General features: G+C 38.7%; 2 protein-coding genes across 2 annotated transcripts in view; one reads left to right on the forward strand and one right to left on the reverse strand.

Annotated features, from left to right (window-relative positions):
* HADHA (hydroxyacyl-CoA dehydrogenase trifunctional multienzyme complex subunit alpha) overlaps positions 1–2,442 on the reverse strand; it is a 45,015-nt gene extending 42,573 nt beyond the window's left edge. Inside the window, exon 1 of the mRNA XM_053709480.1 lies at positions 2,330–2,442. Coding sequence (XP_053565455.1) covers positions 2,330–2,378 — 49 coding nt within the window. The 5' untranslated portion in view covers positions 2,379–2,442. The remainder of the gene's footprint in view (positions 1–2,329) is intronic.
* Positions 2,443–4,294: 1,852 nt separating this feature from the next.
* Positions 4,295–27,495, forward strand: part of HADHB (hydroxyacyl-CoA dehydrogenase trifunctional multienzyme complex subunit beta) — a 42,854-nt gene continuing 19,653 nt past the window's right edge. The window contains exons 1-12 of the mRNA XM_053709481.1: positions 4,295–4,315; positions 6,989–7,051; positions 8,340–8,381; positions 10,836–10,935; positions 13,174–13,218; positions 14,449–14,548; positions 16,073–16,160; positions 16,267–16,454; positions 23,362–23,542; positions 24,526–24,647; positions 26,478–26,557; positions 27,216–27,263. Coding sequence (XP_053565456.1) covers positions 6,997–7,051; positions 8,340–8,381; positions 10,836–10,935; positions 13,174–13,218; positions 14,449–14,548; positions 16,073–16,160; positions 16,267–16,454; positions 23,362–23,542; positions 24,526–24,647; positions 26,478–26,557; positions 27,216–27,263 — 1,049 coding nt within the window. The 5' untranslated portion in view covers positions 4,295–4,315; positions 6,989–6,996. The remainder of the gene's footprint in view (positions 4,316–6,988; positions 7,052–8,339; positions 8,382–10,835; positions 10,936–13,173; positions 13,219–14,448; positions 14,549–16,072; positions 16,161–16,266; positions 16,455–23,361; positions 23,543–24,525; positions 24,648–26,477; positions 26,558–27,215; positions 27,264–27,495) is intronic.

Consider the following 27,495-nt stretch of genomic DNA (forward strand, 5'->3'; position numbering starts at 1 on the left):
GGTTTTGCTTTTCAGCCAGTATTTCTTTAAAAGCAGAATATGTCACCTGGCAAACACCATGAGTGTGTGATAAGCAAGCAGCAAGGTGACAAGTGTCTTGGCACACCAATAACTTGATACACAAAAAAAGTTGTACAACATTTTCAAACAAGGTTGTTATTTCCCCTCGCCTATTATGAGACAGAGTCTAGTCTAGTAAATTCTCCACAGGGGAGGTTCTACATATTACAAAATGGGGGTTATGTGCTACAAAGGCTGCTTTAAAAGGGACAGTAAAGTCAAAATTAAACTTTCATGATTCGGATAGGTTCATGCCGGTTTAAACAACTTTCAAATTTACTTTTGTTATCAAATTTGCTTCTTCTATTTTATTGCAACATTGTATAACAAAGCTACAAATAATATTGCAAAACACTGCTGTACTAAAGACACGTGCACGCTCCTGAGATCTTACGCGCCTACCTAGTTTTACTCTTCAATAAAAGATAAGAAAACAAAGCAAATTTTGACAAAAGTAAATTGGAACGTTGTTTAAAATTGCATGCTCTATCTGAATCATGAAAGTTTAATTTTGACTTTACTGTCCCTTTAATGTGCTTGTGGTGGTATTGTCAGCTTTAGGTTTTAAAGGGGCATTCCAGCCAAAATTGGAATCCACGTGGAGGCATTTCAGTTTTGGTTAGAAACATTTCTCTAATATAGATGTATTAGTAAAACTGTTTCTAATAACAGCTATAGCTTTCTCAAAAGTGTATTTAAGTATGCACTGTGCATTTTAAACACTGCACTTGCACAGTGATCCCAAAGTGCTTATACCATCTGGTAATAACCAAATCTGATAACTGCTGACATGATACAAGCCCCACTAGCTATCTGAGCAACTGCAGTATTTAAAATGCTGCTGCATTGAGAATATCTGGCTATGCTTCACATGCACAGAAAAATGCTAATACTAAAACAGTGATATATTTTAGTAGATACATTTTTGCTCGTACATGTATATTGCAAATATGTTTGTATTCAAAGATTAAATTCATCTACGGACTATGTGCATTTCAATTTTGACTAGAATGTTCCTTTAAATTAAAAATAAATAAAATGAGTACTTCCTCCTCTATCCTCATGCTGCACATACTTACGTACATAAGAAAGGTGATACTTGTTACAGACATCTTTGAGAGTTATGGAGGTACAAGAAAAATAAACTGTTACATGGCACGCCCACCATGAGCTCCTATAGTTTCACCACTTTTTTCCCCACCCTATCCCAGAATATTGCCCCAGCCCTTGTCGCATTTGCCAACCCCTTGCTATTGCCCTTGTCGCATTTGCCAAACCCTGTCCATTGCCCTTGCCATATTCGCCAACACCTGTCCATTGCCCTTGCCACCAAACCCTGTCCATTGCCCTGGTCACTGTCACATTCCCCAACCCCCAGTTATTCGCTCTGGTCATTGTCACATTCCCCAACCCCCGGTTATTCGCTCTGGTCATTGTCACATTCCCCAACCCCCGGTTATTCGCTCTGGTCATTGTCACATTCCCCAACCCCCGGTTATTCGCTCTGGTCATTGTCACATTCCCCAACCCCCGGTTATTCGCTCTGGTCATTGTCACATTCCCCAACCCCCAGTTATTCGCTCTGGTCATTGTCACATTCCCCAACCCCCGGTTATTCGCTCTGGTCATTGTCACATTCCCCAACCCCTGGCTATTCGCTCTGGTCATTGTCACATTCCCCAACCCCTGGCTATTCGCTCTGGTCATTGTCACATTCCCCAACCCCTGGCTATTCGCTCTGGTCATTGTCACATTTCCCAACCCCTGGCTATTGCCCTGGTCATTGTCACATTTCCCAACCCCTGGCTATTGCCCTGGTCATTGTCACATTTCCCAACCCCTGGCTATTGCCCTGGTCATTGTCACATTTCCCAACCCCTGGCTATTGCCCTGGTCATTGTCACATTTCCCAACCCCCGGCTATTGCCCTGGTCATTGTCACATTTCCCAACCCCCGGCTATTGCCCTGGTCATTGTCACATTCCCCAACCCCTGGCTATTGCCCTGGCCATTGTCACATTTCCCAACCCCTGGCTATTGCCCTGGTTATTGTCACATTCCCCTAATTGGGAGGACCCCAACCCCTGGTTATTGCTCCAGTTAGAGACAACGCTTGGGGGATGTCTCTCTTTCTTCTCTCTCGTCCATCAATCATATAGAATTTCCCTGTCACTGTAACATCCCCCGTACAAGTTATTACCCAGGTCCATATCACAATATCTTCCCCTAGTTATTGCCCGGGGCTCTATCACATCCCGTCCGGTAGTACCTGAGTTGCTGAGTCTGAGCAGCGCTCCGATGCTTCTAGTGGCCGCCATGTTGTCCGGGGTGACACTGACAGGAGCGGGGAGGGCGGGGGCTTTAGCCTCTCTGTTTAGGCTGCCCTGTGGAGTGCCTGCTATCCCGGCTTTATAGCTGTACAACCAGGCAGCTATATGCGAGTCACGCTAAGCCCGGGATACAGCAGGAGCATTTAGCTACTAACCCACTGGTGCTGAGGGCACATTGCTGTGCGAGTGGGCGCAGCTTGTGATGGGACCTAATCAGGCAGCGTAAGGGCAGCCTCACAAGGGGCCTCGCTGTGTGTGACCTCACTGACAGCGGCCTGAGCCCGGACACCGACACTGGTAGAGAGAGGTGAGTGTCGCGGGGATACGGTGCGGGGCTGGGATACGGGGTGTGAGGGCCCCGGTACTGAGGGACTTAATTCATTAGGGTTACATAGAACCCTTCAGTGAGGGGCCTCTTCCTTTGTTACTCTGTGGCAGTTACATGTAGTGAGCTGACACTGGGTTTGTGTGGGGCTTGAGTAGAACTTCAGATGTTAACTCTACTGAATTACTCTATATAAATCTGTGTACCCTTGTCTGGCTTATTACAGTGAGTAGCACACGGAAGCCAGTAGTATGCTGTACGGCAATGTGCAATACAGTACAAAAGGAATGGGACCATCTTATTATTATATTGTTTGTATAGAACTCCTGCAAAAGTATTCAACACACAGTCAGATTCAGAGAAGCACTGCTGGGAGCTAGCTGAGCACATCCATCTGGTGAGCCAATGACAAGAGGCATAAGTGTTTAGTCACCAAGCAGCAGCTAGCTCCCACTAGTGCATTGCTGCCCGAACTTGGTTATATTTTTCCTAAAAGATACTAAGACAATGGAGATTTGATAATAGCAAAGTGATGGCAAATTCAACATATAGCATTTACCAGTGCTATAAATTAACACACATGTCCCTTGTCATTAGTTCAGCAGATGTGTTCAGCTAGCTCCCAGCAGTGCGTTTCTGTTCTGGAGCTGATTTTTTTTTTTTTTTTTGTGTGCACTTCGATCCTTTGTGAGGATTCGGCTATTTCTAGAGCAGCATTTATTCCTGTGACGCTAGGATCCCCTACTTTTTAGTGTTATCCCCAGAAATTATGTAATGGGCACAGCACCTAGCTAAAAATGAAGCCAGTGTTAAGCTAAACTGACCTATTAAATGTTTTCAATGTTTGTTGCACAAATTATCATTAAACTAATGTTAGATTATAGAATTAGTTTGTGCTTTGGGTATTTTGTGAAACACAAGGATTGACCATTGAAACAAATAAAGGTGACTTTCAGTCATGAAGTATAAAATTCTTCATGCAGAGAACTCCTTTATTTGTTTCAAGAGTTTGCCGTTCTGAGCTGTTCAGGCAGCCCAAGGCAGAACACAGTTTTGCTAGAGAGGTGACGTTTCCACCAAGGGTGCCAAGCCGGATTTCCCACACGGCTATTGACTAAGAGGTGAAAACATCACATAAAGGCAGACAAGGTAAATAATGAAAGCACATTACATACATTTAAAAATAAAAAAATAAAATAAAAATAGTTTATAGAGATTTTAAACATTTGGGTTTAATGTCCCTTTAAGAGTTTTCAGATTGACCATGCAAAGCACAGCTAAATGCAGTACACAGTGCACATGGCTTATGCCCTTACAGCTAGCACATGACACAGGGGGACCTGGAGTTGCTTTCCTTGTGTCACCACTTATTCCTTGCGACAATTATACCCTGCCACATGAGGTGAAGCCAAGTTGCTGTCACCAGGAATCTGACTTTGTGATGACTTTCATGGGTGACAGAATTGCAGAACTCATTGTAAAGTTGAAGTGAGCCAGATGGATGATTAGTGAGCTGCATCAGTGTGGGGTTTGTAGAGGGATTGTGCGTTTTTATCACGTGAAAGGGCAGTCTCATCTCTGGTTGTGGTCTCCTTTAGAGGTAATCTCGGGCACTAACAAGAGGCGGTGTGTACAGGTAAAGGTATCGCACAAGGAGTCTGGAGCCTTTGGTCATGTTGTGCCAGACGTGCTGTGCCTGTTACTGTGATGTTTAGCTTTTGTCACACACACTGGGTACAGATAGCTACTGTGTGTTTTACAAATGTGAGGCATATGGACCTATCTATATCTGTTGAGCAGTCACTTATGTATTAGTAAAGTTTACCATATTGGTAGTAAGAGAGCGCTGCCACACAATGCACATCGGTGTTCCAAACAGAAAATGTTGCCGGACGGGTGTCATTATGAAGTAGCCGGAGGGGGCAGTGTAATATTTACTAATATTATATCATTTTCACCTGTCCAAAGCACAAATTAATTGCATCATTTAACATAAATATATTTAATGCTAATTTGTGTAATACAATTAGGACATTTTTTAATATTGGCTAAAATTTTAGCCAGGTGGTCAGCAAAATCAGCCTTGGTGTGCACCTGCTAAAAACGTCTTTGGAAGAACACAGCATAGTATTCTTTTACGTCTGTTGCATATCACAAATACCTCTCACTATTGCATAGCAATGTGTTGTAGCGCCCCCTTTTGCATGGTAGCACATTGTGGCAATTTTTTTAATAGAAGTAAATTAGAAAGTTGTATAAAATTGCATGCTCTAACTGAACCTTGAAATAAACATTTTGGGTTTCATATCCCTTTAAACTGTCTTGCACAGCAACATGTTAAACGCTTCACTGGCAGGCAAGGGGTTTAAGGCTATGATAGAACTTTTTGACATTTCATGTACCAACCTGTGATCCTGTGCATTACTCAGTGTTTGCTGGCTCATTGAATTGCAAATAAGAGTTGCTTACTAAAAAAAAGTGTGTGTGTGGCCCACATTGTCCTTGAACGTGTTGTGTGACCTTCATGGCCATGGGATAATCAGAGGGCCAGGTACTGATCTGCAGGAATTAGGTGAGAGGTGGCTGCGTGCTGGCAGGAAGACAAGTAGAGGAAAGGTCACAGGGGGAGGCGCTGCAGAGTGACTCAGACAAGAGCACAGGCAGGCATGACAATGATTTACACCCTGTGTGCTCAGCCGTAATAACCAGACTTGCTGTTCTGTTATGGTTCATAAAGATTCTATGTTTATCTACTTACGCTGCTTCCTGACACATAAGTGATGCTTTATTTCCAGTTCCCCGAGTATAATGCAAAGTGGCCCTAAACATCTGTGTATCCCTTAAAATGTTAACTCCTTTATTACTTCTCTTAGAAACTGATAGTTTCTTACAGTCCAGCATCTGTCTTGGCTATTCTGCTCACTACCTACTGTACAAGGGGAAATCCGATGGTCAGATATGCAGGTACACAAAATGACCGGAATTGTATATGCATTATAGGATACACAGAGACACTAAACAAAGGAATGGAATTCAAACATTTGTACAAACAAACTGTTTTAAACCTTGTTAAAGGGACATTATACAATTTTAGATAGTAATATTAAATCGTATATATCAATAAAACTCTGCAATACACTTTCACTATTTATTTTGTCCCCTTTTCCTGTAATTCCATTCTGAAATTGATCTTTTCAGGTCCTGTTAGAAATGGAAGTGCAGAACACTGTTCTATTTCACACAGCCATTGGCTGCACACCCTAGTGACTTATTTATAACTGTCCCTAATTGGTTACAGCAGAGAAAGTAACCTAAGTTACAACATGGCAGCTTCCATTGAGTTATAGACACTAAAACTTTACACTTGTTTTGTCACTATTTAAACAACTAATGAAACTTTACAAAATACATCTATATGTTATTCTTAGACTACTCTTTTCTCTGAATGCATCATTCTATCTAACATTTCTTTAGTGTTTAATGTCCTTTTTATGTAATCTGAGGGTCCAGCTATGATTTTTTCTTCTTCTTTGAGATTAGAAGTTTTCTGTGTTTATAAACATCATGTCTTGCGTCCTTAACTAACCCCGGTCATATTGTGTCTCCGATGGCTTTTGTCATATTTTGCTGTCAGACGATGACATGTGATCTTGTCACGCCTGGAATGCTATAGAGTGAGATGTCAGTTGCACCTATGGCATCATTGGGTAACTTCCTGCGTGTCTAGTAGGTAGAGAGCACACTAGGTAATGTGATTTATCTGTTTCTGGAATAAAAAGATATAAATATATTATTAAAGGGACATGAACTTCAATATTCATACTTTCAAGATTCCTTGAACATGAAATTTGAAGAGACTTTCTTCTATTATCAGATTTATTTTGTACTCTTGGTAGCCTTTGTTGAAGAAAATCCCTAGGTAGGCTTAGGAGCATCGACACACTACTGGGAGCTAGCTGAGCACATGACTAGAGGCATATGTCTGTAGCCACCAATCAGCAGCTGGCTCCCAGTAGTGCATTGCTGCACCTGAGCATACCTAGGTATTCATTAATTGATACCAAGAGTGCAAATTCAATTTCATAGCCGAGGCAAACTGAAAAAGGTTAGAATTGCCTGTTTTGTCGGAATCGTGAAAGTTTAATTTTCTAAACGTTACTGTTGTTAGAAGCATATAAGGTTATGTCCCTGTCGCAGGGTCAGTTATTATAGTCAATGAATTTGCAATAAATCTGTCAACTAAATCCAGACTTTCATTTTGTTTTTATTTTAGAATTTAAAATGGCCTTCATGCTCAGACAAACCGTCAGAAGCCTCCCGACGGCATCCGTATTCAGTAAGATCTTTGTATTTTATGCCATATTATGACATGATCATTCTCCACAAGTTTGTTTTGAGACAGTTCAACAACCAACAAAAATCTTTGATTTCCACATTTTTCTAAATTTGTTTGCAAGCTACTTGTATAGACACAAGCTTGTTGGTTTTATATACAAATACCATGCAGCTTTTTCCTGAAGTAACGTCTTGCTCCTGCAGTAGAAGGTACGAGAGAGAGATTGCACTATGCAATACATTCCTCATGTTCCCTATGCAGTCTTTTTCACACACAGCTGTAAACCATAATCATTAATGCTGCTGGGTTTTAAAAGCAAGAAGCTTTCTCTATCGTTAGAGCACAGGCTATATTTTTTTGTTTCAGGTGTCCAACCTTTACACATTAAGGGCCTCATTAGAGTCAGTGAGCAAATTTTAGAAACAACTAATGTACAAGCTAAAAAAAATTATATAGGGCTAGATTTATCAAACCCTTTTCTCCACTTTGACTGCAGGTTTGCACAAGAGGACCTGCAGTCACGATTTATCAAGCAGCGGTGCTTCCAAGCCTTGTTCTCCACCTCTTAGGTAGAGAATTCATGATTTAAAAATCTTACAAAATGAAGTTGTATCAATTATAGAAAAATATGAAGGGAAAAAAATGATATTGTTATGGTGCATCAAAATTCATAATGAAATTGTTCACCAAAAATCATATTTGATCAAAAACTTAAAATTTGTAGGTAAATTACACAGAAATAAATCCGTAAAAATACAAAGTGCAATTGTTTTTTCATAAAATGGGCTGAACATGGAGGTTCCAAGGGTGTATATGAAATATTTCTCTCAGATCCTAGCCGTTTTTACCAAAATACTCAAAACACTAATTATTCTGAAAGGAAAACCTTTGCCTATGTAAATTACAGCAAATTTATGGTACAGTGCAGTGAAAACAGCAAATTAGACTTAACCGTAATATTCAAGTTTTAAAACGCCGGTTTCCCCTCTGTACATTGCCCTCCATTGCAAACTTTTACCTAGCAGTGAGTTCTCATTATTTGTATGGGAGACATCTTTCCACTCGCTGGGACAGCTCCTTTTTTATAGAATTTCACGAGAGCTGCCCCTGCGAGTGGAAAACCACATCTTGACTGGCACATTTTTATGAACTGGGGCCATAGTGAGCTATGTCAACTAGAAAAAAGCATTGGAGGGCTGTAATGTGGCCCCAGGGCCAGAGCTTGGACTAGCCTGTTCCATTGAAACCAGGATGTTGTTAACGTATCACTAATATGTTTGTTTTCCAGCTGCCAGATCTCTCAGCTGTTCATCGCACCTCCAGTCACCAGGTAATACAAATAAATATAAGGGTGTTGTGGGGCTGCTGGTACCTTGCATCATAGTAGGTGATCGTGAAATGTGTTGTGCGTCCTTCACATGAGATATTATGGCATCAAGTTAAGGGGACGTTCTAATGCAAAAACGTTTTAATTTGTACTAATGTCCCCTCCTGGATGGTTAAACACACTGGGTCATTGACCATGTCCTGCTTAGTATCAAAAGTCATTCCTGACTTATGCAGGTAACCACTAATCCTCCGCTGTTGCAATGTCTTGCAGCTGTGTGCGGCACACAGCTAAACACGAGGAACATAATGGCAAAAATAAAGAATTCGATCATTTTATTTTGGTAATTAAAATGTATATTCTGTGTGAAAAGAAAAGCCATATACTTTGTGAATGAGTTGTGATTCAGTAGAAGATTATTAGGACTTTCCTTGTACACACAAATAGATCACTCTGACAGACCTCACAAAAGAATATCGCAGCTCAATAAAGCCTGCGTAGTCTGCATTATGGTCTATTCTTTCTGCTGTCCAGAAATTGACAGAAAGCATCACATCGTATACAGTGCTGGCTGTGAATAAGATTACATAAGGGGTTTACATGTCTTGGTATTTCAACAACATTAAAGGAAGCGCTGGTGGAAAGATAGGAACTACCCTTATCATGAACCTGCTAACCGGTATTCATAAGTAACTTAGAGTGCAGTATCACAATAAATACTCTCTATGTATACAATATATAAATTTAATTCTGTAAAAATATATAGATTTAATTGTTAAAATTAATTAGAACACGGCCAATTAAAAATAATTCAAAGCTTTGAAACATAAAACAATTCCTAAATCGCACAGACATACACTTAAAATTGTCTAAAGTTTATACGAATTGCCTAGAGAACATATATAAAAAAAACCTCCACATATAAATATGCACAAAAGGTCTCGGACTTAGTCTGTTTGCACTTTTCTCCAGAGTTAATGTAAAGTTGCTTTCCAGAGTTAGTGAGGTACCGGGTCTTTTCAGATTTGCTCCTGTAAAGGTCCCAGTCTCCATACAGTTCCACAACTGGTAAAATCGTTTTTGCTGGGTCCTTAATCCAATGTCCAGCGTAGATTCTTAATAACCTTGGGGAACTAGGGTATTTTGTAACCGGCTACCAAGCGTCTTTGCCTTTCAATTCACACCATTACAACTCCCTTCCCTACACCTGTTCACTACAAGTGCTCCTTGCAGTCTAAGTACACAAGGTGAATAAATGAACAACACGTTTCAGAGGATCACCCTCCTTCTCAAGCTTGAGAATGTTTCTCTCCTTCTTCAGAACAGTTCTGAAGAAGGGGAGAATCATCCCCGAAATGTTAATAAAACTTGGCACATTTGACAAATCCTGAGACTTTACTGTTTCTTGTTTAGTATGTGTGTGTGTGTATATCTATCAGATCTCTATTGTCATGCTTCACAGTTGTACCCTATGTGTTGCTTTGGTCTTGTACTGTGACCTAACATGAAGTTCTACTTGTAGATTAGTCCTTGGGGTGAAGCTGTTATACAGCAAACGGTTATTAAAGGGACAGTCTACTCCAGAATTTTTATTTTTTAAAAAGATTGATAATCCCTTTATTACCCATTCCCCAGTTTTGCATAACCAACATTGTTATATTAATATACTTTTTACCTCTGTGATTACTTTTTATCTAAGCCTCTGCAGACTGCCCCCTTATATCAGTTCTTTAGACAGACTTGCATTTTAGACAATCAGTGCCCTCTCATAAGTGAACACTAATTTCTAAGCCCTTAAAGGCCGCCTCTTATCTCAGTGCATTTTAACAGTTTCTTCACAACTAGACAGCCCTAGTTCATGTGTGTCATATAGATAACCTTATGCTCACATATGTGGATATATTTACAAGTTTGCACTGATTGGCTAAAATGCAAGATAAGGGGGCAGTCTGCCGAGGCTTAGATACAAAGTAATCACAGAGGTAATAACTGGGTAATGGGTAATAAAGGGATTATCTATCTTTTTAAACAATAACCATTTTTCAAGTAGACTGTCCCTTAAGTCACCCACTTATCTTCATTAGATGTTGTCAGTGAGGTGCAGCTGATACCTCTAGGAACAGTAAGTACAGGGCACGTGTATTGGCAGCAAACCAACAAGGCTGTCAGCTGCGTGAGCACAAGTGTGCCGAACCTGACTGCTGCAGTAACATTAGTCACTCATGGTGCAGTATAACTGTCAGCAGCAGCCTCGTGACAATAGAGTAGTTTACATCATGCTATAAACTTGGAAGTACTTTCCTCAGTAACTGCTGGGTTTAATATATAGAAATGATTCATGCTTGTTTCCTTAAGCTCTGCTTGTTTTTTTTTTTTTTTTTTTTTTTTTACAATAGCCATCTAGGTAATTAGGTTTTTCTCTCTTATAATTTATTTATTTATTTATTTTTTTCCTAGCTGTCCAGACCAAAAGCAAGAAGACCTTGGCCAAACCTGGTGTGAAGAATGTGGTGGTTGTTGAAGGTGTCCGAACCCCATTTCTTCTTTCAGGAACCACGTAAGCATACTTAAATTGTTCTATGGATATTCTAATGTAAACACAGACGGTTAGATTACAATTGGCATGCAAATGTTTTCGCAAGTGTTTTCACAATCGTTTGCGTGCAAGTTAAATTGTGCATATTACAAGTTGTGCGCAATAGAGATTTAAGCTGTAATCATTACCGCGATCTCAGAGCTGTGATTAACTGTTTTGCGAAAATAAGGTTGCACAAAACACATCAAAAATACATTACAAAGTACACTTACACTCATATTAACACTATCTAATAATAATAAAAAAAAATATATATATATATATATATTGCACAGAGAAGGTGTTAAAAAGAAAAAGCAGGCAAAGACTTTAACATTGTGATACATACATATAAGAATTTTATTTTAAATATTTTATTATATATATATATATTTTTTTTTTTTTTTACCAAAATACCATTGCGTTAAAAGTAACCTGTTTGCGCGCCGGGTTAGCGGGAGTACAATAACTTTTTACTTTCAACTCATAATACCAGCGCAACCCAACGCGCGCAATTACTGCTCTAGCAGAAGCAGTAAACACCGCTCCACTAGTAATCTGGCCCAGAATGTTTTATTTTGGTAATAACAGTTTATTATTTTTGTTTATGTTTAAAGGTTCATTGTACCCTAAAATTGTCTTCACTTAAATGTGTTCGCAATGGTCCGTTATACTTGCTGGAGTGTATCTAATTGTTTGCAAACTGTACCTTTTTATTTTCTCATTTGAAATAACTGTTTTTGCCTGTAGAAACCACCACCTACACAGGGAAATACAAAGCTATATACACAAGTAGAAAAGATATGTAAACAGGAGAGAATAGCACTAATCTCCCAGTGGGGGGGGGGGGTGCAAAGAGTGTTTTTTGTATCTGAAATGGATGGTTATGCCCAGCCATAATTAGCATTTCAATACCTAACTATGTTTAGACATAACAACAGTAGTAGGTCTGCTTTACCTGCAGGCACATCCCATTTTTATGGGCATGTCCTTTGAGAAGAACAGGCTTTAAAAAGCAAAAATGGCTATTTCAAATAAAAAAATAAATTAAAAGGAACAATTTTCATACATGTTCTACTCTGCCGTAGGTACAGTATAACATGTAATTTGGAACTCCTTAAGGGGAAACACATTTTATAGTGCTGTTTCCTTTTAACCCCTGCAAAGGGATTAACAAGATGAGGATACAGCCGGTGAACAAATTCGAAGCAAGCATACGTGTGTATTCTCCAGTTACTGGCTGTTATCAGAAGCAGCATAGGTGTTTTCCAGAAGTGTGACTATAACTTTGTGCTTAACCCTTTTGAAGAAGTTGATCACACAGTGAATGGACTATATTATTGTTAATGAAGTTATTATCCTGGCACTGAGAATCTAACGTACACGCATGCCAGAGGCGTTTTTGTAGACTCAGATATATTTAAAAACTGAATTTGAACTGCTCAGATTTGTATCTGTAATACTCCTGGGTAGTTCAGACCCCTCACTTTATAAATATTATTTTGTTATTCATGTGTAAAGTAGCGATGATGCCTCCTTTTGCTAATCACATATGTCCTTCTGTTCCAGATACTCAGATTTGTCTCTGTAATACTCCTGGGTAGTTCAGACCTCTCACTTTATAAATATTATTTTGTTATTAGTTTGTAAAGTAACGATGATGCCTCCTTTGGTAATCACATGTGTCCTTCTGTTCCAGATACTCAGATTTGTCTCTGTAATACTCCTGGGTAGTTCAGACCCCTCGCTTTATAAATATTATTTTGTTATTCGTTTGTAAAGTAGCGATGATGCCTCCTTTTGTTAATCACATGTGTCCTTCTGTTCCAGATACTCAGATTTGTCTCTGTAATACTCCTGGGTAGTTCAGACCCCTCGCTTTATAAATATTATTTTGTTATTCGTTTGTAAAGTAGCGATGATGCCTCCTTTGTTAATCACATGTGTCCTTCTGTTCCAGATACTCAGATTTGTCTCTGTAATACTCCTGGGTAGTTCAGACCTCTCACTTTATAAATATTATTTTGTTATTCGTTTGTAAAGTAGCGATGATGCCTCCTTTGGTAATCACATGTGTCCTTCTGTTCCAGATACTCAGATTTGTCTCTGTAATACTCCTGGGTAGTTCAGACCCCTCGCTTTATAAATATTATTTTGTTATTCGTTTGTAAAGTAGCGATGATGCCTCCTTTGTTAATCACATGTGTCCTTCTGTTCCAGATACTCAGATTTGATGCCTCATGACTTGGCCAGAACAGCATTGCAGTAAGTCACCTCAGTACAGATTCTTGTAATGTTTTGATTGAACTTCTTGTAAAAGACACTATCACTTATTATCTTTGTGAGATTTAAGGAACATTAAAGCATTGTTGATTTTTTTTCTTTGACAGAAATTTCTGGGCAGGATACATATACTTTTTTGTTTTTAAACTCGTGGGGCATGTCTCATGTTATGTTTGTGCTCTAAATCGAATACAACTCTAAACCTGGAATGCACAACTTGTTATTGAAATCTGCAGTCACAAACTGTGCAAGCGAGGATATGGATTAGAGCACTAGCTAACAGCCGTTTTGAAAGAATGCTTTTAAAGAACAGTAAAAGTTAATTTGCAGAAACCAACGATATTCGCGGAAACAGTATGGACAATAACCGCTTTCAGTCTTTGTTGCCTGCAAAAATGCCTCTTAGCTCCCAGTGTTGGCTGTCCCCTCTCTAAAGATTTTTTTATTATTATAATCAACATGAAGTGCTGCAAATTGTAAAGCAACCAATAACTTCTACTTTCCCTTTAGTAGCGTGCTCACAGTCTGAGAGAAGCTTAACACATAGACTTCCTTAAGCTTAGGAAAGAAATAAAATGACTGTGCTGCAAGTGTGCACACTCCCCTTGCAAGTCCTGGGACTAGCATCCTGATTGGCTGCTTATAGTTTCTTTACAGAGGAAATTTTGAGGTAAAAATATCTTCCTTTTTTACATAGAGGTGTTCAGGAGATGGTGTCTGGTTAGATTTTTACATATATGCTGCAGCACTTTCAAATAAGTTTTAGTATTTGGGTATAATGTCCCCTTTAAACCTTTTGTAGCACTATGCAACGGTTAGGGAGTTCCATTTGCTTAAAAAATTAATGTGGAGTATATGTTTACAGTTCACTGAATTACATAACGAAAGTACTACAAGTTAAATTAAATTTGAGACACGCAGGTGATCTCACTGAAGTAGCAACGTAATCTCCCCTAGAGTCATATAACTTCCAAGAAATGAACATTTGATTGGCTACGGACACAGATACAGTCATACTTGATTTACTTATAACTTGTCTTCAGTTTATTCAATTCATTGCAAAAAGGTGGCGCTTATAATTACACCCATGACTCTTCGAAAACTGTTCTTGGTATATTGGCAATGGGGGGTGTATAGTTTATCATCATGGTGTTTATGCAAAATATATATCTCCGGTACTTAGATTTAGTCTACCTACTTTTTTCTTTTTAGAGGTTTGTTAAACCGTACAAATATTCCCCGTGAGCTTGTGGATTATATTGTGTATGGAACAGTTATTCAAGAAGTCAAAACCAGCAATGTGGCTCGTGAGGTGGGTAATGGGCACATCTTACATCTGATTATTAGATTATGAGGGTTCTTTGTTAATTTGCAAATGTTATAAAACAAATCCAGTTCTCTTGTGCTGTATTTATAAAGTGTGTTAACCTTGTTAGATGGGTGATGCTTTGTGGTCAAATGGTTCTGTAGTTCTTTAACCCCATCCCGCCATTAGGACATTCTATGCCATCTTAACTGGGCTTTAGCGCAATTAGAACGGCATGGAACGTCCTAATCATTCGACTTTCCTGAAACTTTAGCCGCTTCCTGTATGGGATTGCAGGCTGATTCCATCACAATTTTTTAAACAACTTTCCAGTTTACTTCTATGTTCTAATTTGTTTTGTTTTCTTTGTATTCTATGTTGAAAAGGATACCTAGGTAGGCTCATGAGCTCCTGATTGGTGGCTGCACATATATGCCTCGTTATTGGGTGATCAACTAGCGCTCAGTAGTGCATTGCTGCTTCTTCAACAGAGGATACTAAGAGATTTAAGCAAATCTGATCATATAAGTACATTAAAACGTTTTTTTAAAGGGACTTAATACTCATATGCTAAATCACTTGAAACTGATGCAGTATAACTGTACAAAGCTGACAGGAAAATATCACCTGAGCATCTCTATGTTAAAAAGGAAGATATTCCTCACAATCTCCTCAGCTCAGCAGAGTAAGTTCTGTGTAAAAAGTTATACTCAGCTGCAGGTAAAAAAAAAAATGAAGAAATGAACAGCAGCCAGTCAGCATCAGCAGTGCTGAGGTCATGAACTCTCTCTTACTGTGATCTCATGAGATTTCACTTAACTCTCATGAGATTTCATGGTAAACTTCCTTAAACTGAATAGGGAAATAAGATGAGTGCACGTAAGCTCACTCCCTTGTCTGTCCCGGGACAGACATTCTGATTTGCTGATTTAAAGTCCTTTAAAATGGGATGTGGCTACTGAGGAATTTTTTTAAGTAAAATATCTTTCTTTTTTACATAGAGATGTTCAGGTGTTATTTTCTAATCGGCTTTTTACAGCTATGCTGCATCACTTTCAAGTGCTTCAACATTTGGCTATCATGGTCCTTTTAAAATTGTATTCTCTATCTGAATCATGAAAGAAAAAAAAAATGTTTTGTGTCCCTTTTTTATTTACTTTGGGTTTTTTTTTTCAGAATTTATTTAGATGACTAATTTGCTTGCTTTGCACCACCTAATTACTGTGTAGTGGCATTTCCCAGGTACTCGCAGCTCAATATTCAGAAAGTGCTGAATTCTCACCAAATATACCCAACAACTGTCAAAGAGCTTATATATAAAACCCTGAAACAAAAGCTGTATTTAACTGTGATGTAATCAAACTGTTACAATTGAATAATTTATCATTAATCACTTTTGCTGCTCACTCTGGCAGATTCAATGAAAAATAACTTTCACAACTGTAAATGTACTTTGTTTTTTTGCTTAATTCTTTAGATTAGAAGCAGATTTTATTAGCGTCATACTTAGTTTCTTTTTGTTTTCTGCAGGCTGCCCTTGGTGCTGGCTTCTCAGATAGAACTCCAGCGCATACTGTCACCATGGCGTGTATCTCTTCTAACCAGGCAATGACTACAGGTGTGACTTTATGCTCATATACCTGTGTTATTTAACTTCTCCCCCCTACTTATATCAGGCTGTTAGTATTGCCACCCCACTAATGTCTTCTTTTCTCTCATTATAGCGGTTGGTCTGATTGCGTCAGGACAGTGTGACATAGTGGTGGCAGGCGGGGTGGAATTTATGTCTGATGTCCCCATTCGTCACAGCAGGAAGATGAGGAAGGCGATGTTGAGTCTCAACAAAGCTAAAACATTAGGACAGAGACTTTCTTTGATTTCACGAATCCGCCCAAACTTCTTTACACCTGAGGTAGGTTGGTCTCTCAACTGACGTGATTAGAAATCACCTCCAGAGAACAAAGATGACTGTTGTTCAACATAACTGCTGGATACAATTTTATTCAAAAGTCTTTTTCAAAAAGGAGCTGTACTGTAATTTTTTTTCTACACTTTAATGTGTTCCCACTTTTCTGGTTAACATACTGTAGTGTATAAAATTGTTTATAAATAGCCATTTCTTTCATGTAATTTGCAAGAGTCCATGAGCTAGTGACGTATGGGATATACATTCCTACCAGGAGGGGCAAAGTTTCCCAAACCTCAAAATGCCTATAAATACACCCCTCACCACACCCACAAATCAGTTTTACAAACTTTGCCTCCCATGGAGGTGGTGAAGTAAGTTTGTGCTTGATTCTACGTTGATATGCGCTTCGCAGCAGGCTGGAGCCCGGTTTTCCTCTGTGTGCAGTGAATGTCAGAGGGATGTGAGGAGAGTATTGCCTATTTGAATTCAATGGTCTCCTTCTACGGGATCTATTTCATAGGTTCTCTGTTATCGGTCGTAGAGATTTATCTCTTACCTCCCTTTTCAGTTCGACGATATACTCTTATATACCATTACCTCTACTGATTCTCGTTTCAGTACTGGTTTGGCTTTCTACTACATGTAGATGAGTGTCCTGGGGTAAGTAAGTCTTATTTTCTGTGACACTCTAAGCTATGGTTGGGCACTTTTATATAAAGTTCTAAATATATGTGTTTAAACATTTATTTGCCTTGATTCAGGATGATCAATATTCCTTATTTCAGACAGTCAGTTTCATTATTTGGGATAATGCATATGAATTAAGACATTTTTTCTTACCTTAAAAATTGACTTTTTTCCCTGTGGGCTGTTAGGCTCGCGGGGGCTGAAAATGCTTCATTTTATTGCGTCATTCTTGGCGCGGACTTTTTTGGCGCAAAAAATTTCTTTGTCATTTTCGGCGTCATACTTGTCGCCGGAAGTTGTTCGTGTTTGCGTCATTTTTTTGACGTTTTTGCGCCAATAATGTGGGCGGCTTTTTTGGCGCCAAAAAATGTGGGCGTCATTTTTGTCTCCACCTTTTTTCTCACATTATTTAAGTCTCATTTTTCATTTGCTTCTGGTTGCTAGAGGCTTGTTCATTGGCATTTTTCCCATTCCTGAAACTGCCTTTTAAGGAATTTGATAGATTTTGCTTTATATGTTGTTTTTTTCTCTTACATATTGCAAGATGTCTCAGATTGACCCTGGATCAGAAGCTACTTCTGGAAAAACGCTGCCTGATGCTGGTTCCACCAAAGTTAAGTGTATCTGCTGTAAACTTGTGGTATCTGTCCCTCCGGCTGTAGTTTGTGATGAATGTCATGACAAACTTGTTAATGCAGATAGTATTTCCATTAGTAATATACCATTACCTGTTGCTGTTCCATCAACATCTAATACTCAGGATGTTCCTGTTAATATAAGAGATTTTGTTTCTAAATCTATTAGGAAGGCTATGTCATTCCTCCTTCCAGTAAACGTAAAAGGTCTTTTAAAACTTCACATTTTTCAGATGAATTTTTAAATGAACATCATCATTCTGATTTGTCTGTTTCTGATGATGATTTTTCTGGTTCAGAGGGTTCTGTCTCAGATATTGACACTGATAAATCTTCATATTTATTTAACATGGAATTTATTCATTCTTTACTTAAAGAAGTTTTAATCGCATTAGAGATGGAGGAATCTAGTCCTCTTGATACTAAATCTACTAAGCGTTTAAATTCGGTTTTTAAACCTCCTACAGTTATTCCGGAAGTTTTTCCTGTCCCTGATGCTATTTCTGAAGTAATTTCTAGGGAATGGAATAATCTGGGTAATTCATTTACTCCTTCTAAAAGGTTTAAGAAATTGTATCCTGTGCCATCTGACAGATTAGAGTTTTGGGACAAAATCCCTAAAGTTGATGGGGCTATCTCTACTCTCGCTAAACGTACTACTATTCCTACGGCAGATAGTACTTCCTTTAAGGATCCTTTTAGATAGGAAAATTGATTCCTTTCTAAGGAAAGCTTATTTATGTTCAGGTAATCTTCTTAGGCCTGCTATTTCTTTGGCTGATGTTGCGGCAGCTTCCACTTTTTGGTTGGAGGCTTTGGCACAACAAGTATCAGATCATAATACTCATAGCATTGTTAAACTTCTTCAACATGCTAATAACTTTATTTGTGATGCCATCTTTGATATCATTAGAGTTGATGTCAGGTATATGTCTTTAGCTATTTTAGCTAGAAGAGCTTTATGGCTTAAAACTTGGAATGCTGATATGTCTTCTAAGTCAACTTTGCTTTCCCTTTCTTTCCAAGGTAATAAATTGTTTGGTTCCCAGTTGGATTCTATTATTTCAACTGTTACTGGGGGGAAAGGAACTTTTTTACCTCAGGATAAAAAATCTAAAGGTAAATATAGGGCTGCTAATCGTTTTCGTTCCTTTCGTCAGAATAAGGAACAGAAGCCTGATCCTTCCCCTAAAGGAACAGTTTCTGTTTGGAAACCATCTCCAGTCTGGAATAAATCCAAGCCTTTTAGAAAGCAAAAGCCAGCTCCCAAGTCCACATGAAGGTGCGGCCCTCATTCCAGCACAGCTGGTAGGGGGCAGATTACGATTTTTCAAAGAAATTTGGATCAATTCGATTCAGTCTTTGGATTCAGAACTTTGTTTCACAAGGGTACAGAATAGGTTTCAAGGTAAGGCCTCCTGCAAGAAGATTTTTTCTTTCTCGCATTCCAATAAATCCAGTGAAGGCTCAAGCATTTCTGAAATGTGTTTTCAGATCTAGAGTTGGCTGGAGTAATTGTGCCAGTTCCAGTTCTGGAACAAGGGCTGGGGTTTTACTCAAATCTATTCATTGTACCAAAGAAGGAGAATTCCTTCAGACCAGTTCTGGATTTAAAAATATTGAATCGTTATGTAAGGATACCAACATTCAAAATGGTAACTATAAGGACTATTCTGCCTTTTGTTCAGCAAGGGCATTATATGTCCACAATAGATTTACAGGATGCATATCTGCATATTCAAATTCATCCAGATCACTATCAGTTTCTGAGATTCTCTTTTCTAGACAAGCATTACCAATTTGTGGCCCTGCCGTTCGGCCTAGCAACAGCTCCAAGGATTTTTTCAAAGGTTCTCGGTGCCCTGCTATCTGTAATCAGAGAACAGGGTATTGTGGTATTTCCTTATTTGGACGATATCTTGGTACTTGCTCAGTCTTCACATTTAGCAGAATTTCATACGAATCGACTTGTGTCATTTCTTCAAGAACATGGTTGGAGGATCAATTTACCAAAGAGTTCATTGATTCCTCAGACAAGGGTAACCTTTTTAGGTTTCCAAATAGATTCAGTGTCCATGACTTTGTCTCTGACGGACAAGAGACGTCTGAAATTGGTTTCAGCTTGTCGAAACCTTCAGTCTCAATCATTCCCTTCGGTAGCCTTATGCATGGAAATTCTAGGTCTTATGACTGCTGCATCGGACGCGATCCCCTTTGCTCGTTTTCACATGCGACCTCTTCAGCTTTGTATGCTGAACCAGTGGTGCAGGGATTATATAAAGATATCACAGTTAATATCTTTAAATCCGATTGTTCGACACTCTCTGACGTGGTGGACAGATCACCATCGTTTAGTTCAAGGGGCTTCTTTTGTTCTTCCAACCTGGACTGTGATCTCAACAGATGCGAGTCTGACAGGTTGGGGAGCTGTATGGGGTCTCTGACAGCGCAGGGGGTTTGGGAATCTCAGGAGGCAAGATTACCCATCAACATTTTGGAACTCCGTGCGATTTTCAGAGCTCTTCAGTCGTGGCCTCTTCTGAAGAGAGAATCGTTCATTTGTTTTCAGACGGACAATGTCACAACCGTGGCATATGTCAATCATCAAGGGGGGACTCACAGTCCTCTGGCTATGAAAGAAGTATCTTGGATACTTGCTTGGGCGGAATCCAGCTCCTGTCTAATTTCTGCGGTTCACATCCCAGGTGTAGACAATTGGGAAGCGGATTATCTCAGTCGCCAGACGTTACATCCGGGCGAATGGTCTCTTCACCCAGAGGTGTTTCCTCAGATTGTTCAAATCTGGGGTCTTCCAGAAATAGATCTGATGGCTTCTCATCTAAACAAGAAACTTCCCAGGTATCTGTCCAGATCCAGGGATCCTCAGGCGGAGGCAGTGGATGCATTGTCACTTCCTTGGAAGTATCATCCTGCCTATATCTTTCCGCCTCTGGTTCTTCTTCCAAGAGTGATCTCCAAGATTCTAAAAGAGCGTTCGTTTGTTCTGCTGGTGGCTCCAGCATGGCCTCACAGGTTTTGGTATGCGGATCTTGTTCGGATGGCTACTTGCCAACCTTGGACTCTTCCGTTAAGACCAGACCTTCTATCTCAAGGTCCTTTTTTCCATCAGGATCTCAAATCATTAAATTTGAAGGTATGGAGATTGAACGCTTGATTCTCAGTCATAGAGGTTTCTCTGACTCCGTAATTAATACTATGTTACAGGCTCGTAAATCTGTGTCTAGGAAGATATATTATCGAGTCTGGAAGACTTACATTTCTTGGTGCTCTTCTCATCAATTTTCCTGGCATTCTTTTAGAATTCCTAGAATTTTACAATTTCTTCAGGATGGTCTGGATAAAGGTTTGCCTGCAAGTTCTTTGAAAGGACAAATTTCTGCTCTTTCTGTGTTTCACAGAAAGATTGCTAATCTTCCTGATATTCATTGTTTTGTACAGGCTTTGGTTCGTATAAAACCTGTCATTAAGTCAATCTCTCCTCCTTGGAGTTTGAATTTGGTTCTGTGGGCTTTACAAGCTCCTCCGTTTGAACCTATGCATTCTCTGGACATTAAATTACTTTCTTGGAAAGTTCTGTTCCTTTTGGCCATCTCTTCTGCTAGAAGAGTTTCAGAGTTATCTGCTCTTTCTTGTGAATCTCCTTTTTCTGATTTTCCATCAGGATAAGGCGGTGTTGCGGACTTCTTTTAAATTTTTACCTAAGGTTGTGAATTCTAACAACATTAGTAGAGAAATTGTGGTTCCTTCATTGTGTCCTAATCCTAAGAATTCTAAGGAAAGATTGTTGCATTCTTTGGATGTAGTTAGAGCTTTGAAATATTATGTTGAAGCTACTAAAGATTTCCGAAAGACTTCTAGTCTATTTGTTATCTTTTCCGGTTCCAGGAAAGGTCAGAAGGCCTCTGCCATTTCTTTGGCATCTTGGTTGAAATCTTTAATTCATCATGCTTATGTCTAGTCGGGTAAAACTCTGCCTCAAAGGATTACAGCTCATTCTACAAGGTCAGTGTCTACTTCCTGGGCGTTTAGGAATGAAGCTTCGGTTGATCAGATTTGCAAAGCAGCAACTTGGTCTTCTTTGCATACTTTTACTAAATTCTACCATTTTGATGTGTTTTCTTCTTCTGAAGCAGTTTTTGGTAGAAAAGTACTTCAGGCAGCTGTTTCAGTTTGATTCTTCTGCTTATAATTTCAGTTTTTTTCATTATAAGATTAAAACTTTATTTTGGGGTGTGGATTATTTTTTCAGCGGAATTGGCTGTCTTTATTTTATCGCTCCCTCTCTAGTGACTCTTGCGTGGAAGTTCCACATCTTGGGTATTTATTATCCCATACGTCACTAGCTCATGGACTCTTGCTAATTACATGAAAGAAAACATAATTTATGTAAGAACTTACCTGATAAATTCATTTCTTTCATATTAGCAAGAGTCCATGAGGCCCACCCTTTTTTTGTGGTGGTTATGATTTTTTTGTATAAAGCACAATTATTCCAATTCCTTATTTTTTATGCTTTCGCACTTTTTTTTTCTTATCACCCCACTTCTTGGCTATACGTTAAACTGATTTGTGGGTGTGGTGAGGTGTGTATTTATAGGCATTTTGAGGTTTGGGAAACTTTGCCCCTCCTGGTAGGAATGTATATCCCATACGTCACTAGCTCATGGACTCTTGCTAATATGAAAGAAATGAATTTATCAGGTAAGTTCTTACATAAATTATGTTATTATCTTTATTTTGTCATTTGACATAAATATTCATATTTTGAGTATAGGTGCGGTTTTAACTGCCAAAAATATATAAGTATTTTCTCTAGTAAAGCTATGCAAACAAGCTACAGCAAGCAGCTATCAAGTGCCCTATAGGGGCAAGATATTTTTCAATTGCTCTCTATGGGTCTGATGATCTAAAGGTCTCAACTGTGGTGAGATTATCTGTGGGGACCCTCAAAGAATTTTTAGAAATGCTAATTTTACTTTCTGAACTGTTTAGCTCACCATGCAGGATCTGCGTGTGAAGAAGGACATCTATATTACAATAAAATGCTATAAAAATAGCCCCAAAAGATTTCTCTCCGTGCCAGGGAGTTAAATAATCAGGCCGACCCAAAGTGTTGGCTATTGTGTGTGTAGACGGTGCATTAGTTTTGGGGATGGCTTAATGTAAAAAGAGAGAGATCAGATTAGTGGGTCTGCTATTTCTGCAGGCTCAGCCCATGTACAAATTTTCTTGTGAACAATTGAATGAGGCTTCAACAAAAACTATTTCATATACAAAAATGTAACTAAAGGAGCAATTTCCTATACATATTATTACAAGTAATTGGGAGCCCATTAATTGGAAACCAATTTTTCCAGTACCCTGTCCCTTTTAACTATGTCATGTGGTAATGCTTTCATTCTTTGTTTTTTATATGGCTGCTTTCAAAAATTATTGTTGCCGATCACATTATCGTTACGTCTGACTCAGTAATTAAGAACTACATCTGTCTAGTTCCGTTCATGCAGTGCTTGCAGATCAGTAGTGACATCCTGCGCCCTTATTACTGTGTTATGTTTGTTCCCTAGCTCCCGGCAGTTGCTGAGTTCTCCACCAGTGAGACGATGGGTCACTCGGCTGACCGACTCGCTGCTGCGTTCTCTGTCTCTCGTGTGGAACAAGATGAATACGCTCTGCGCTCTCACACACTCGCTAAGAAAGCACAGGACGCCGGTTTTCTCTCTGACGTCATCTCCTACAAAGTGCCAGGTTATTCTCCTAACTACCATTTAGCTATTGGCTATTTTAATCGTTTTGGCTTTTCTTTAAAGGGACATTGTGGTGCATTAACAAAATACTGATACTGCAAAAATAAATTGTTCATTTTTAAATAATGCCCTACATACATTAGTTTCCACAGTCAGCAATTAGCAATAATGCCATATATCCTCGGATAGCATGGGGTAACGTTGTGAGGAATTGCTAATAATATTAATTCTACTGTAGCAGCTATTTTATTGTTACAAATTATATGATTTCATTAAAGGGACATGATTCAAATAGAGTATACAGTTTTTAAAGGAGCAGTAAAGTCAAAATTAAACTTTCATGATTTAGAAAGAACATGCAATTTTAAACAACTTTCTAATTGGTTTCATTTTCTTGGTATCTTTTATTTAAGAGTAAAACTAGGTAGGCTCATAAGAGCTCAGGAGTGTGCACGTGTCTTTAGCACTCTAGTTCTCTATGGCAGCAGTGTTTTGCAACATTATTTGTACTAAAGACACGAACACACTCCTGAGCCTACTTAGTTTTACTCTTCAATAAGAGATACCAAGAGAATGAAGCAAATTGTTTAAAATTGCTGCTTTATCTGAATCGTGAAAAGTTTAATTTTGACATTACTGTCCCTTTAAGCAACTTTCCAATTTGCTTCTATTATCAAACTTGCTTCAATTGCTTGGGATTCTTCCTCACAGGAGCAGCAATGCACTACTGGGAGCTAGATAAACTCATCAAATGAGCCAATCACAAGAGGCATACATGTGCAGCTAGCTCCCAGTATGCTGAGCCTACTTAGGTATTCTTCTCAACAAAGGATACCAAGAGAAGTCATTTGGAAATTAGTTTTAAAACTGCGTGCTCTTATCTGAATCATAAAACTGTACCTTTAAGTCTCTTATCCCTTCTATGTAAGACTGCCTGCTCACGGTGCACATTTTGTATCACCAATAACCTAGTTCTGCTTACAGGTAAAGAGACGGTCGATAAAGATAATGGGATCCGGCCTTCATCAATGGAACAGATGGCAAAACTCAAGCCGGCTTTTATCAAACCCTTCGGCACAGTCACCGCTGCCAACTCTTCTTTCCTGGTAACCTTTATAAACTTTATTTAGATTCACACAGGTGTTTATGTAGCTACACTCCTAGGGGAAATGTTAAAGGGGCAGTCCAGTGGGAGACCTTAATATGCAGTTTTAATTGGAGCGTTTCTGCTGTATGTTTAAACAAATCCCTTTCTTTTACTCTACAAAAGGGTTACACTGTCACAGATGTGCCCCTACTCCAGATGACCAAATGAGTATCATACATATGTCTGCTCCAGGCCTAATCTGGATTAGTCCTGGAGCAGACAGCAGAGTTTAACCCGTTGGAAGTGAAATAGTTTAAAATAAAAATTCCCTTACCAACTAGAGCCCTTTATTTTACACCTATTTTAAGTGATTTTTTTTTTATCGCTTGTATCAGTCTCTATGCAGGCCAGTAGAATTGCCTAGCTTTTTTTTCTCATTGTATCATTCGTAAGATATTAAGTAAGACCAAATATATAAGTAACTCAGAATTGAATAGTTAGTAGTTTTGTTTGTTTGCTGCAAAAGCAAACTGCTTGGTTTGTGTTAAAGGGACAGTCTACACCAGAATTTTTATTGTTTTAAAAGATAGATAATCCCTTTATTACCCATTTCCCAGTTTTGCATAACCAACACAGTTATATTAATACACTTTTTACCTCTGTGATTATCTTGTATCTAAGGCTCTGCAAACTGCCCCTTTATTTCAGTTCTTTTGACAGACTTGCAGTCTAGCCAATCAGTGCCTGCTCCCAGATTACTTCACGTGCACGAGCACAGTGTTATCTATATGAAATATGTGAACTAACACCCTCTAGTGGTGAAAAACTGTTAAAATGCAATCTGAAACAGGTAGGCTTCAAGGTCTAAGAAATTAGCATATGAACCTCCTAGGTTAAGCTTTCAACTAAGAATACCAAGAGAACAAAGCAAAATTGGTGATAAAAGTAAATTGGAAAATTGTTTAAAATTACATGCTCTATCTGAATCATGAAAGTTTATTTTGGCCTAGACTGTCCCTTTAACCTTTTTTGTGGCCACAAGCTATAAAGGGCTATGACCGATGCAATACTTAATACAGACAGTAGATGGCGCTGCTCTCACTGTTAAGCATGCTGACAAATAATATCAATGGGAAAGCACCAAGTCACTTAAAGGGGCATGAAACCCAGATTTTTTTTCTTCCATGTTTAATATAGAACATGGAATTTTAAATAACAACATTCTTATTTACTTCTATCAATTTTCTTCATTCTCTTGGTATCCTTTGTTGAAAAGCAGGACTGTAAGCTCAGGAGCTTGCACGTGTCTGGTACATAATTTGGCACTATTAATAATTTTTTTAATACGTTTCCAATTTACTTCTGTCTGAATCACAAAAGAACATTTTTGATACCCCAAAACATTATCTATTTATTTAGTGCAGTACTACTTCTTGTTAAGCGTCGTCACGATAAATCCGCGGTGACCAGGATTTCATTACGTTAATCTGATTTCTTCAGTTAGAAGTAATAAATATTTTTTTCACAGTGGTTACATTTTTAAGATTTTTTTTAATTGGGATTCTCATAACTTAATTTTAGTAACGATCATAGAACAGATTAAATACGTTGTGCAGTTAACACGTTTTCTTCTTGTTTGGGAATAAGACTTCCTGAGCATGCGACTTTGTGTCCAGCAGTCTGTATGGATTTTAACGGGGCATTGTGTCACACCTGCTGCATCTTACGTGCCTTATTTATGGCGCTAACGTCCTGTAGTGACTAGGCGCATTTTTTTTTTTTTTTTTTTTTTTTTTTTTTTTTGCTGATGAGCGCAGTAGGTGATTTGCATCACGTTCTTTCATTTCAGACAGATGGGGCCTCCGCTGTTTTAATAATGTCTGAAGAGAAGGCTCTTGCACTGGGTTACAAGCCAAAAGCTTATTTACGGTAAGGTCATAAGTCACAGCCCTTGTGTGTTATTGCTGAACCTAGAAGCTTATTTACGGTAAGGTCATAAGTCACAGCCCTTGTGTGTTATTGCTGAGCCTAGAAGCTTATTTACGATAAGGTCATAAGTCACAGCCCTTGTGTGTTATTGCTGAACCTAGAAGCTTATTTACGGTAAGGTCATAAGATACAGCCCTTGTGTGTTATTGCTGAGCCTAGAAGCTTATTTACGGTAAGGTCATAAGTTACAGCCCTTGTGTGTTATTGCTGAACCTAGAAGCTTATTTACGGTAAGGTCATAGGTTACAGCCCTTGTGTGTTATTGCTGAACCTAGAAGCTTATTTACGGTAAGGTCATAAGTTACAGCCCTTGTGTGTTATTGCTGAGCCTAGAAGCTTATTTACGGTAAGGTCATAAGTTACAGCCCTTGTGTGTTATTGCTGAACCTAGAAGTTTATTTACGGTAAGGTCATAAGTTACAGCCCTTGTGTGTTATTGCTGAACCTAGAAGCTTATTTACGGTAAGGTCATAAGTTACAGCCCTTGTGTGTTATTGCTGAACCTAGAAGCTTATTTACGGTAAAGTCATAAGTTACAGCCCTTGTGTGTTATTGCTGAACCTAGAACCTCTGGAACTAACGTCTCTCTCTTTCACAGGGACTTTGTGTTTGTCTCTCAGGACCCGAAGGATCAGCTTCTGCTCGGGTGCGTAAAGCAGGTTTGGGATCTTTCTAAACTGCAATTATTATACAAATGGAATATATGTTTAGTCCAAGATTGCAGATAATTATTCTTAGTGTAAGATGCTTTAGAGGATCTCTTGTTAAAGGGACATAAAACCCAAACATTTGCTTTCTTGATTCAGATGGAACATACATTATTTTATTTTTAAACAACTTTCCAATTTACTTTTATTAAGTTTGCTTCTATCTCTTGG

This window comes from Bombina bombina, chromosome 4, assembly GCF_027579735.1.
Source record: "Bombina bombina isolate aBomBom1 chromosome 4, aBomBom1.pri, whole genome shotgun sequence".
Taxonomy (NCBI): domain Eukaryota; kingdom Metazoa; phylum Chordata; class Amphibia; order Anura; family Bombinatoridae; genus Bombina; species Bombina bombina.